The 13,603-nt window shown below is 41.9% G+C and overlaps 1 protein-coding gene across 2 annotated transcripts in view; it reads right to left on the bottom strand.

Annotated features, from left to right (window-relative positions):
- Window positions 1–691: 691 nt before the first annotated feature.
- Window positions 692–13,603, bottom strand: part of MB21D2 (Mab-21 domain containing 2) — a 129,146-nt gene continuing 116,234 nt past the window's right edge. For both annotated transcript variants that reach the window (XM_027957290.2, XM_060404714.1), the window contains exon 2: window positions 692–3,756. In XM_027957290.2, the coding sequence (XP_027813091.1) occupies window positions 2,492–3,756 (1,265 nt within the window). In that variant the 3' untranslated portion in view covers window positions 692–2,491. The remainder of the gene's footprint in view (window positions 3,757–13,603) is intronic.

The raw sequence follows: 13,603 nt of genomic DNA, 5'->3' as shown, positions 1-13,603 counted from the left end.
AAACCAGGTCCCATCAGAGAATTGAAATCCTGTTGAGTTATAGCTCATAAATTCCCACAACCTAAAGAAGAAGTTGTAATACTAAATTGATAACCTCTGCCTTAAGCCATTTTATATTGTACTTGAAACAGATTATTTTAACCAATCTTCAGGGCTTCAGAAGGACAGAAGTCAGTGATTTGCTTATGTTTCAGACAAGAAAAGGTACCAGACTACATCTCTTTTCTACTCACCCTTAAGAATGTCTGACTGAAGAGCCCTAGGTTCATGGCACTGATAGCAAAGCCGAGTGCTTCCTCTTCCATAGCCAGGGTGCATGTCGCTGCCCCAGCATACAAAGCTAGAATTGCAAGCACGTCCCTGAATGGAACAGATGGCATTGTATGCCCAGTCGCTAACTAATGACTGTGGTCAGGGAAATGGCTATCTTGATTGGCCTACATCAATCAGGGTGCATGTCCAGAGCTGGGGATGAAGCTATTTCTCGAGAAGGACATAGATTACGTGGAGGATAGGTAGATACCAACAGGAAAATTGGAGACAGGGAAGACTGGACACTGGGTTTTCACTATGTAGACATCTGGCCTGAAAGACAACAGCAAGCCCAGGGCTATATCTACTGAAAATTACTAGGGGTATTACTAATAAGAAAACAGTTTCCAGGTTACAAACTAACAAATAACAACAAAACTCCAAGGCCAGTATGTTTCTTTTATTATTACTTTTGTTTGATTTAAGATGGTTGAATGTTTTCATTTTCATTCATAAGCATTACAATAATTCCCATGCAAAAACCAAGACTGCATATGCCTGATTTCAATTGGCCAAAATCTACCCCGTGAGACTGGACATTCAAGGTCAAAGCGTTGCTTGACCTTTCCAACAGTAGACAGCACAGTAATCCTTTGAGAGATGGGCAGGCCCCTGGCCTCCCAAACACTACAGTTTGAAATGAGTCCATACCAAAACAGGGAGCCAGTGTCTTGCAGCACCTAGACCTGGCAAGTAATTTCATTCTTAAAGACAGGACACCTCTACACCAAGGCTTCCACCCAGTTATTTCCTGGTTCCTGCTCTATGGCAAAACCTGCTTTTGAATTGGCATGGTAACTTCTATTTGGGGATTAATATTCATTTTTCCTTCCAGTTTTTCTCAAAACTCTCAGAAGAACCAAAGAGACTCTAAAAAAAGCTTAACCCTGTAATGTCAAAAGAAATACGGTTGACCCTTGAATAATGTGGGGGTTAGGAACACTGACCTTGTGAGGTTGAATATCCATATATAACTTTATAGTGGACCTTCTATTCATGGTTCCAAACCCATACATTCAACTAACACATTTAGTGAAAAAAAATCTGCATATAAGCGAATCCACGCAGTTTAAACCTGTGTTGTTCAAGGATCAACTATACATACAAAGACAACTACTTTATCAATCATACATTTTCCCCAGCTTCAGATAAAAGTCACTCAGCAGGTATAAAGCTTGAAAAACTTCTCTCGGTAAGATAGGAACCAGGAAATTCAAAGAGAACAAAATAGGAACCCACATAAAGGAGAACTAAACAAACACAAAGAATCATTCTATTGATTAAGAGAAATGAGCTAAATGAAGAAATGATAGCATTTCAACAGTAGATGTCAATTTATATTAAAACACACGCATTGGAACTCCGACAATGGCAAAGATTTCATTAGTGCAAATAACAATTGTAATGGTATGTTCATTAATAGGATTTAAATAAGGCTTCAAATAATTACACACACTAAAACTACCATTTGGAAACCTTAATTCTACTTGGAAAGTTGTCAAAGACACCCTTCCAAACCATCCAAAGTTCCGATTTGAGGACAATTACATTCAATGAAGTTGCTCCAAACATAATTTGTAGCATCATCACTTTCAAAGTCTACATTGTTTGGCAGAGAGAGAGAAATTACCCTGGCCACTGGTCGAAAAAAGTATCGACAAATCCAGCTAACGTACCAGGCAGTTTCCAGATTCAGATGATTTTCAAATATCTGCAGTGATGAACACTCATTAAAAAAATAAAGACAAAAAAGCAAAACAAAACATTGAATCCTGAAGTATCAGGAAGAGAGATTCCCCAATCCCATTAACAATTTTGCACAAAGTATGAAACAGAAAGAAGGGAGATAATTCATGGGCGTTTCATCTATGGCTCAAGTTCTCCTTAAAAAAAAAAAAAAAAACAAAAAAAACAAGCACCAAACACCAAAACAAAACAATAACTACAAAAAGTAAACAGCAAAATCAGAGGCAGAATATGAAATAGTAATATACTGTTTCAGAGTCTGCACCATCCTGCAGAACCAGGAAACTTAAGATGTGTTCTTAACAGATCCAATCCAGGCTGGATATGTAAAAAAAAAAAAAAAAAACAAAACCGAAAGACGGCATCACAAACCACACTACATATTATGAGAGTTTTAGATCCAGAGCAAAAAAACAAAAGGCAGCAAAAATGCTCAGAAAAATTTGTCGTCAATTCTGAAATGGGGCCTTGTGACATCATCAGGGTTAATGAAGACAGAGATGGACTTTCCTGGATTCTCAGTCACTAGCTGCTGCAGTTTTTTGGCCAGACGGTCATCGGGCTGGTTGGGATCTCCTCCATCGGACTGCGGGGAGGGGATGCTGGTGGTGCTCCCTCGCCTCTGGAGCTCCAGCGTCAGCCGGTTTGCTGCCTTGACGTGCTCGATGGCAGTGCGCAAGTGCTCTGCTGGGTCTGAGCGGACCGAGGAGAGCTTCCGCGCGTGGAGCATGACCGTCTCCTCAGACAGGTGCTCCAGCATGTTGCACTGAGGGATGAAGTAATTGGGACACATCTTGTTGACCAGACAGTGTTGTAGGTCATCGATGAGGCCCAGCAAAAAGTGGGCTGCATAGTCTTCTTGGGCCAAGTAGTTGGCCGGAAGTCTGTCACAGGCCCAGAGCATCATGCTCCGCAGGTGGTAGGGGCTGATAGCCTTGGGCCGGGACAGGAGTTTAATGATGATGGCTTTGCAGGCCTGGTATGCCTGCATGAGGCTGCTGGAGATACACTTCTTCAACTGCACCTCACTCCTGGCAAAGGACAGCCGCCACTCATTGTCTTTCTTTCCTTTGTAGGAGCAAGCTGGTACCAGGTAAAACCCACTGATGACTTCTTCCTCCGTGATCTTGCCATCCCAAAAGTGGTTCTCCATCAGCCAGCTCTGGGCCACTGCCGGCCAACCTTTGAAGGAGACCACCGGGACGATATCATACAACATGCGACTGCTCCCCACACCCAGAATGATGGAGATGATGGTCCCATTCTTTTCCACTTTTTCCACCTTTGGCATCCCTCTCTGGGGTTTCTTCTGTATCTCTGAGAGGACAATGCTGATGGAATCATAGAACCAGTCGGCCACTTTGGTTGGAGAGAAAAAGTAGTTGGTGGCACCGTTGATGTGATCTACGATTGTGCAGCAGTCTTTCCATTTACTGATCGTCCCCTCGTCGAAAAGCCGAAGGCTCAGCCAAGAGTGGCATAAGGCTGAGTGGCGCATATCCAGTGTCACAGGCTGATTACGGTCATGCAGCTTAAGGGCTGGCACCAGGAGAGTGAAGTCCATATCATAGTCGGTCCCCCGGGCATAGACATTAAGCTCATCCAAGTCCAGGTCTACCACGCCTTCTCGGACTCCTCCAGAAAGCAGCAGGTACTCGTTTGCCACTGGCAGTTTTTGGTCCAGCTTTTGCACCATTCCTAGAAACAGAAAGAGAAAACACGCTTACAGGGAGCACAGACACAAGAGTCTTATACATCAGCACAGAATATGCTGGGCTTCCAAGAGCCATTATTTGTTATCAATACAAAACCACATCTTAGGCTGCTGCACGGGCCCAGCCAAGAGTACTTTGTTCATTTTTATCAGTGCTAGAACCCATCCTTTTCCAAAAGATGGGAGAATTATGCAGATTCTTCTCTCATAGTGAAAGCAATATCATTTTCCATCATAAACCAGGGCTCCTCTTCCCTAGTCATCACCTTGGTTACTGGCATTGCCATCCCTTTCAGTTGCTCAGGCTGAAAACCTCAGTAAATTTCAACTCTTACTTGCCTTTCTACTGCCAAATCTTATCTGTATAACCTCTGCAATATTTCTCACTCCCTCCCCGTTCTCCATCTCTGCTGTCATCACATAAAGCCTGGCTCTTTCATTTCTTGCCAAAGCAGTCACCCTTCCCCAGGCCTTCCTGCTGAAACATTTCTCTATACAAGAGGAGCTGTAGACACTGAAAGTGGGATACTTCCAGGGGGCAGTGAGGTCATGACTCTTCAAAATAATCCTAGTAAGTTACTGACCTTTTTCAATGTGTTGACACTTGAGCTGACACTTGATGGTACAAAAGAAAAGGAGGGCAAAGTTGCTGGTGCCTTAGCATTAGTCGAGACAGTGGCACCAACTGTATCAACAGTCACTGGATTCTTTATTGTTGGCATGCACTAGCATTAAAAAATTAATAATCCAGTTTCACTTAAAATCCTTAATAGAAAAGGAAATTGGATCCATTTTCTTCAGTCTCAAATTTCAAACCACCTTTCTGTATGACGAAACTGCAAATACTCCTGTCTCATACTAAATATCAATACAAAAGTGCTTCAAGAAAAGCCCTCATGTTTGAGTTGGAGGATAAATTAGCTGCTTTATTCATGGAACATCGCTTTTAATTTAAAGAACTACAGATACACTATGGGTATTTAGACTTTAGTATATGATAGACATTTTCTCAAAAACTGAACAAATTGAGGCTGTCTTCACGAAAACAACTGAAATACTTATTGCCAATGAAAACGCGGGGGCTTTTAAGAAAAAAATTAATTTAAAAACTTCTCTCCTGCACCATGAACTTAATATCTTCCCAAATTGTATATTTTTCTAATGACATTGGTAGTGAAACAACAAATGTGCTTTTAGGGGATGATACTACGAGTTCTTTGAAAGTAAGAACCATCTCTCAAATATGTATTAAGCAGGAATAGAGGTCTGCACTCAGTGGGCAGACTGAAGCTGTGACTGAATGACAAAGGAGAAAATTGAGGAAATTAGTAGGCTTAGATATGAAGTATTTATCCAAAGGCAAGACAGAAACAACTCTTCCACGAATAACATTTTAATAGAAATTCACTTTTCCTGACTCCTGTCTTTTTATTATGTATTTACCTGTGCTTCACTATCTGACAAACTATCAGCATCACTCCATGACTTATTTAATATCTTGTCCTGAAAGATCAAAAGAATGACTTCCCACTATCATTCCGTTAGTCATTGAAGTTACTTTTAATTGGCAGTTTTTTATTCATAAGGCAATCCCAATGCAGATAAACTATGTATATGTGTCTATTATCACTGTATTTCAGAATTTGGCATTCATTTATAAAAACGTGCTCTTTTCATCTTTAAAATCCTATTTTCTAAACAACAAATAGTAAAGGATCACTTTCTTTTTAAAGCAGTCAATAAATTATCCAGCATTAAAGAGGCAACAATTCATCAGAGAGACTTCAGTGTACCTGACTTTTTTAGACTGTGCACACTCTCTGTGCTGTGATACGGCAACAGGATCCCTCTTCAATAAAGGATTTCTTGTCTCAGGGACTGGGGCTGTCAGTGCAGTCCCTTAAGTCAGTGCAGTCTTACTGCAAAGAGCCACCTCAACCAAGATCACATCCTGTGGTTGGGGTTAGGGTGACCAGTACACATACTGTAAGCAATCAGTATGGAAGTGCCCCAGTACAGGATACTCTGACAAGTTACTGGAATCCAGAGTTCCCAGTGGGATCAACTGAGGCTGTCCTGTCACTGTACCTGCAAGGACACCTGACTTCACCCTCCACCTAATCCTGCTTCTTTTCCCTCCCTTCCACTGGCGCAGGTCCCCAGGGTGCTTCTTTATAAATATTCTAACTCCATCTTAGGGACTACTTCATGAGGAACCCAATCTAAAATGCTACATACTAACCCAAGCAATCTTCACTACAAATCAGCACTGAACAATTTATTTTCCTTCTAAAAGTGGTTTTTAAAGGTCAGACAGCCACCAGAGTTGAAAGTTATCATAAATACCAAGACAAAGATGTTTATCTCACTTCTCATATTTCAGTATTAATCTCACCTTGACAAAGTAATAACTACTACCACCCCAAGTTTTAGCAGTAGTTCTAAAAAGATAGGATTGAACTTTCAGAATTCCAGGTAGGTGCTGAAAATCATTTTCACTATTTTACAGACTCACATGGAGGTACAGATACTGTCAAAAAGAAACATTTCAACACTGTAAAGCAATTATCCTCCAATTTAAAAAAAAGAAACATTTGATATTGAAATAATTTACTCATTATTTCATATATTGTTTCACTCTAGCATTTGAAGTGCCACAAATATACATGGGGAAAACTCTGACATGCTGGGTTGCAATGTTAATGCAAGCTCATGCGCCTGAAGCACAATGAAGCCAAAGAAACTGAAATGTTGGAGTCTGAAAGAGAGAAAGGTTTACTTCAGGGCCCTGCAAAGAGACAAGGTGGCTTATGCCATAAGAAGCCAGAAGCTCCCTGAAAGTTTTCAGCAAAGCATGTTTATAAGCCAAGTGAAGGACAGGGCTTGGGGGGTTGGAGGGGGCTGTTGCAGGATATGTGATCAGCTTGTGCATTTCTCTGACTGGCTGATGCTGAGGGAACAAGGTGGTGTTACAGGGGTTGACTTTATCAGTCCTTCGGCTCCAAAAGGCCTTGGGGCTTGTGTGTTCCTGGTGATTAAGTGGTTAACACTTTCCATTTGTTGGAGGGGGAGAGGTTTTATACATTTGCAAATGTATATCAAGTACTATTATCTAGGTACTTTGCTGCTGCTGCTAAGTCGCTTCAGTTGTGTCCCACTCTGTGCGACCCCATGGACGGCAACCCACCAGGCTCCACCGTCCCTGGGATTTTCCAGGCAAGAGTACTGGAGTGGGGTGCCATTGCCTTCTCCGATCTAGGTACTTTAGAAAGGAGATAAAGGTGAGGATATGGGGGAAGGCCCCATGGGGTCCTGCTTGGTTACAGAAATTAGTAAGAAGATCTAAATTGATTAGTAGCACTGTTATAGGGACACTGCACAAAATTCTATACATCCTTTGGTCCTAGGCAGGATCCAGCTGGCTCTGAGCACACTGGCCAGGATCTGTCTACACAACCAGAATAACATGTGCAGTAATGGGCTGGGGATAATTTGTTTACAAACCCATCACTGAACTTTACTTGGACTGCCACAATTTTGTTCCAATAGTTACAGGTGAGGAAAACAAGCTAAAATTCCCTTCTGCCCTCTGCTGGATTAAAGAAGTTTTAACACATTTTCACTTAGTGGTGGTGGTATTCACTCAGTTGTCTCCAACTCGTGGTGACCCCATGGACTGCAGCAGGCCAGGCTTCCCTGCCCTTTACCATCTCCTGGAGTTTGCTCAAACTCATGTCCATCGAGTTTATGATCCCAACCAATCCTCTCATCCACTATCATCTATCTGCCTTCAATCTTTCCAAGCATCAGGCCCTTTTCCAATGAGTTGGCTCTTAACATCAGGTGGCCAAAGTATTAGAGCTTCAGCTTCAGCACCAGTCCTTCCAATGAATATTCAGGGCTGATTTCCTTTAGGATTGACTCATTTGATCTTGCTGTCCAACGTACTCTCAAGAGTCTTCTCCAGCACCACAGTTCAAAAGCATCAGTTTTTTGGTGCTCAGCCTTTTTTATTGTTCAGCCCTCACACCCATATATGACTACTGTAGAAACCATAACTTTGACAATACAGACCTTTGTAGGCAAAGTAATGTCTCTGCTTTTTAATACACTGTCTAGGTTTGTCGTTTCTGTTCTTCCAAGGAGCAAGCATCTTTTAATTTCATGGCTACAGTCACCGTCTACCTAGTCACCGGTGATTCTGGACCCAAGACAATAAAGTCTGTCCCTGTTTCCATTATTTCCCCACCTATTTGCCATGAAGCAATAGGACCGGATGCCATGATCTTCGTTTTTTGAATAATGAGTTTTAAGCCAGCTTGTTAGTGTGTACACTAGAATATTCCTTTTTCCTTCCAGTTGTTGCTTACGTACCTAAAATGTTGACCCTTCTTTCAGAATAGTCATATAATGTATTTGCCTAAATTTGGATATTCATGAATTAGAATAATGTTGAACATTTCTTATTTCTTTAAAAAGGGAAGTGAGAACTTGAGCAGTAGCGAGAATATAGCTGAAGCTCATTTGCTAAGCTCTTAGGAGTTAGAAACAAAGTCCCAAAGGCCACACTGTTCCGGAAGCTGATCCGCCGAGACCTCCACATTTACATTTAGCCTGCCTGAGCCCATTAGTCTGCAGTTGTACAAATTATTTGGTAGCACAAATTGGAGCCTTCCCCAGCACTATACAAACTCAAATGCCCTCCTTGAAAACTTTCCTGGGCTAAGTATAAGTGAAAATCAGCTGACATCAGCTATCATCCCAGATGGGTTGCCAGGCAACGAAAACACAGCCAGGGGCTGAGAGGGAAAAAAAATTCTACTGTACACTTTGGCTGCAGGCATTAGTTTCAACAAATGCCATCTCTGAACTGATCCAAGGATTTCTGTATAATTACAGGATATTTTTGTGATATCAAGTGTCTCTGACTGTGTAGCTATTAGTAAATTATCCAAAACCGTGAGTGAGAACAAAAGAGAGATTGAACACATACCACTGGGCTTGTTAGCAGCAGAGAAAAAGAGGGATGGAGAAAGAGCTTATTCCCCTGGGTGGGTCTCTTCTTTACAGGGAAGCATTGGCATACGTTTGCTCTTAAAAGCAAAGTGAAACGGCCTCCCAGCCTCCCTTTCCGTAATTGATTTCAACTTATTTCATAGTTTCTACTTAAGAGGACCTTAATATTACCGTTTTAGGCACTGGGTCCCAAAGTTTAAGGACTGAGTTCCTGTCATCCTCTTAAGTTCTTTGCTTTACAACATCAAGTGAAAAACGGAACTCTGCCTCAGACTCCCTTATATTCCAGTGAATAAAACTTTTCCACATTCTGTTGAATTCAAATTAACTTCTATCACAAACATATAATACTGGATGGTTGACACAAGAACTAAGTGCCATTTGTCTTTTTCCATCTTCACAGCTTCACTGGCGTGCATATATGAGAACCCAACTAGTAAGCAGATGAGTGAAATTCGTACTTGTATGAGAAAGTGAAAGTGACATCACTCAGTCATGTCCGACTCTTTGCGACCCCATGGGCTATAGCCTATCAGGCGCCTCTGTCCATGAGATTTTCCAGGCAAGAGTGGGCTACCATTTCCTTCTCCAGGGGATCTTCCTGACCCAGGGATCAAACTCGTGTCTCCTGCATTGCAGACAGATGCTTTACCGTCTGAGCCACCAGGGAAGCCCAGTACTTGTATAGATTCCTTTAAAAAAAAAAGAATTCCTAACTGTGGTGAGGAGATAAAGATCTATGAAAGAGGTAAAACTTTTATGTCTTGCAATTAAAGCTACAGAATACCTTTTACCTCTCTCTATATCTTTGATTATGAATATAAAAAAGATTTCTATGTAGATAAAAAAGACCTGAATATCTCAATAGTATTCACTGTTTCATAAAAATACTATTACCTTTTCACCTCAACTTATATGAAATATCAATAACAGTGCCTTTATGGCACTGATCCTTAATAGTAGGAAGGGTACAGAATGGGATAAATTTGACAAAGTCCTTTTATGACTCTGATACATTCTCTAGGGAAGCAGTCTCAGCTGTTAATAAATAATATAAAACCTTCTTGTAAGAACATAATAATTTATGCTTGAAATATTTTTGTCAAGCTTGATTGTCTGAGCTGCATTCTGAGAAGTGGGCACGGCCGTGCTCTTAAAAAGTCACCAATCTTTGGGATTTTTAATGACTTCAATTTGAGGAAAGTTTTTGCGTTTTCTTTATTCACAGATAGAAATGATCTATACGATGTCCCTCACTTCATATGTGAAACACTTAAGTTCAGAGAGGAGAAATAATTCATTCAAGGTCACAGAGCCCGAGGGACAGGATAACAGGACTGTCTTATTCCCACAGTGGCGGCGAAGGTCAGAGTGGCACGCGCACACCATTCTCCCTATGACAATACCCGACTTGACATGAATGCAAACTGGCTGGGAAGGGAAGCAGCAGAGGTCTCAAGGCAAAATGCCAGCTTCGCACTTCTGCTGCTCAAAGCTTTAGTGTGACCTTGACAGGCAGCAGATCATGACGGATCATCCGCATTTATCAGAAGGAAGAATGCACCCGATTTGTCTTACAAGAAGCTACTCATTTTTCCCAAATAAATACACTATGAAACACAGGAAATATAGAAGTGAGATACCAACGGAGCTTCCCGGTTGTCAATAATCTGCTGAGTGATCACTAATAGTAACAACTATATGTTTTATTAATATAAATCAGAGAGTCTGTTTTATTTGGCATAACTCTGAGACAACTGCATACAATTTTTATTTTTTATTTGTTTTTAGCCATGCTGTGTGGCTAAATATCTGGGACCTTGGTTCCCTGACCAGGAATTGAACTCACACCCTATATTGGAAGTGCAGAGTCTTAACCACTGACTGCCAGCAAAGTCCCCAACTGCATGTGATTTTATTTAAACCTTTTAGAGAACTGATTAAATCATGGATGGTAATAACCTATTGACTAAATATATATAGTAATAGGGCTGATTTGAAAGATGTCTCCTCAAAGAAGTCTTCCTTGATCTTTTCCCATCTTAAGACTAATAATGTCTGCAAAAACATTGGAATTAGAGCAAGACAGGCTTGAGTTTGAATCCTGGGTTTGTCATTTATTACTTAAGTAAGGCTGACAAATTATTTAAATTCTCTGAGTTTCCAATTCCTCATCTATTCAAAATGAACAAAGAAAACTGCACTTCTAGGATTGATATGAAATATCTAAGCACACAGCGGGCTTCCCAGGTGGCGCTAGTGGTAAAGAGCCCACCTGTCAACGTGGGAGACGGAAGAGACATAGGTTCGATCCCTGGGATCCGGAAGATCCCCTGGAGGAGGTCATGGCAACCTGTTCCATCATTCCTGCCTGGAGAGTCCCAAGGACAGAGGAGCCTACAGTCCCTAGGGTCATAAAGAGTCAGACATGACCAAAGCAGCTTAGCACACATGCAAGCACATAGTATTTAGTTCATTCTCCCCATAAATTCTTCCCTTTCTCCACTACCTATAAAACTGGATTAGCCAAACATTCCTGTCCCACAGAGCTGATAATCTGTCTCAAGGCTCTGAGCACGTGAAGGCCTACATAGCACGTGAGATGAAAGGACGTGAGTGGAGCAGCCTTTCCTCCAGCATCCTTTCCTCCCTGCGCCTAGACTGAAGCTGGTCCAGGGATGCCTCCTCTGGCGGCTGCCATGGGGCAGCATGGTGCACAGACTGGCATGTGGGGGTAAGCGGGATTCCAGCCCTTTCTTGCTTCGTTAGAACAAACGTCCTGTAAAATGAACAATCTACACAACCCTACAGGACCTTGATTTGAATTCTTACCTTAGCACTTTCTGTACCTATAATCACAGTGGCTGTATTCACAACTTACTGTCCCTCCTTAACAAGACAACAGCATACAGCACTTGGCACAGTAATGGGCAAAGAGGGTCAGTAAATGAAAGATGCTGTCACACTCCCTCGTCTATGAGCTCCCGCGGTCAAGGTTTTATTGCTGCAGGGGCTAATACAGACTTTGGGATGGGTGGGCAACTGCGTACTGGGTGTACTCTTTGGTTCAGTCAACTTGACTATTGCATCAACCACAACTTGAGAATCATGGTATTGGCCATACAAGGTACTAGGAAATATTATCAGCACATCTCTATAAAATCAAAGATTAGGTAGGGGAAAAAAGTAAAAGCCTCTTTAATCTTTCTTAAAAATTAAAATTCAAGTTCTAAAAGTTTGTGGATGTTGGCAAAGCTTACTAAACTATTCTGAATAGAATGAACATGGGTTAGACCTGGTTCAAGTACTAGTCATCGAGGACCAACCTAATGAAACACTCTGGGCCTCAGTTCCCTTCTGTGAAATGGGAGAATAGCAACTAAAAGCTTGTTTGGTGGCCAGGAGGATAAAACAAGAAAATACACACCAAATTACTTAGTATGTGGTCTGGTTCTTATGTGGCAATCTATAAATAGAAGCTTCTGGAGATGTGCCCACATTATCAATATATTTTTCCCATCTAATAAGTCTTGCCCTTTTCCTCCTTTTAACTTCTTGGGATAGTTAAAAAACCTCATCATTTCTACCAAGCAAGACTTATACTGACAAGACTCAAAGGACAGCGTCTCATTAGCGCCACCTAGCAGCCTCCCACAGCTACAATGGGGCAGGAAAGCTAGGTTTTAATTTACAAAAGGAGTGATCATTTAAGGAGGCTCATTCTTGAAAGGTAAAAACAGTAGCAAATGAAAAGCAAGAGTGATGCCAATATGGTATCATAAAGCTAAACAAGGCTACAGAAATATATCAGCAATGACCAGACTGCCTCTCTCCTGGTCTTCAGAAGAAGCAAGAAACTTCTAATGGAGATGTTCAGGATTAAGTTAAACGTATCCTCCCTCGTAGACTGAAGGCAGGAGGAGAAGGGGACGACAGAGATGGCTGTATGGCACATGAGTTTCAATGAACATGAGTTTCAGCAAGCTCCGGGAGATGGTGAAAGACAGGGAAGCCTGGCGTGCTGCAGTCCACGGGGTCACAAAGGGCCGGACGCAACTCAGCGACTGAGCAATGACAACAACAACCAATCCTCTTTTGTCTCTGCCTGTGACAGCTGAGTCTGGCCTGTATTCCTTCCTCACTTGGGGGTGTATATGCAAACTGCTTTATGACCCTGAAACTGGAAAGCTGGGTTTGATAGGCACGGGTAGAGTCTCTTATTTTAGAAGAGGAATAATGAAGGAAGCCAAGTCCGGTAAATTGCAAGGATGGAAGCAGGATTCAAAACTCAGATTTGATTTATTCATGCATGTGACCCATAGGTATTGGTGCCTCCTCTGGGCTAGTACTCTGTCAGATATTGAAAACTCAAGAGAAGCCCACAGTCCGCACTGCATGATCCTTATCATGGAGTGAGAAAGCCAGATACAATTGCTTCGATCAGGAGAGACGAGATTACGATGAAGCTAAAACTCAGATGTCAAACCTCAAAGTCTTATTTTTCATTCACGCCACGTGACCAGCAGGGGTTGCTGGCTGGGGCTCTTCTTTCCTTCATCCAGGATCCAGACGGATAGAGTAACCCTCATCTAGAACCTCACAGACTCTTTACTGAAGGAAAAGGAAGCCCTGGAAGATCTCTTTCCGGCAGCTATATGCTTTGGCCTGGGAATGACGTCTATCACTTTCATTCACACATCACTGGCCAAAACTAGTCCCAACCAACCCCAGGGAAGAAACTGCAGTTCTACCTCATCCAAGGAAAGCAGAGAGACAGAAATACCTGATAAGCAGCACAAACAGCTCCCATACTAA

The sequence above is a fragment of the Ovis aries genome, chromosome 1, assembly GCF_016772045.2.
Source record: "Ovis aries strain OAR_USU_Benz2616 breed Rambouillet chromosome 1, ARS-UI_Ramb_v3.0, whole genome shotgun sequence".
Classification (NCBI taxonomy): Eukaryota; Metazoa; Chordata; class Mammalia; order Artiodactyla; family Bovidae; genus Ovis; species Ovis aries.
Note: the sequence above shows the minus strand (reverse complement) of the source record. Positions and strands in the feature narration are given on the sequence as shown.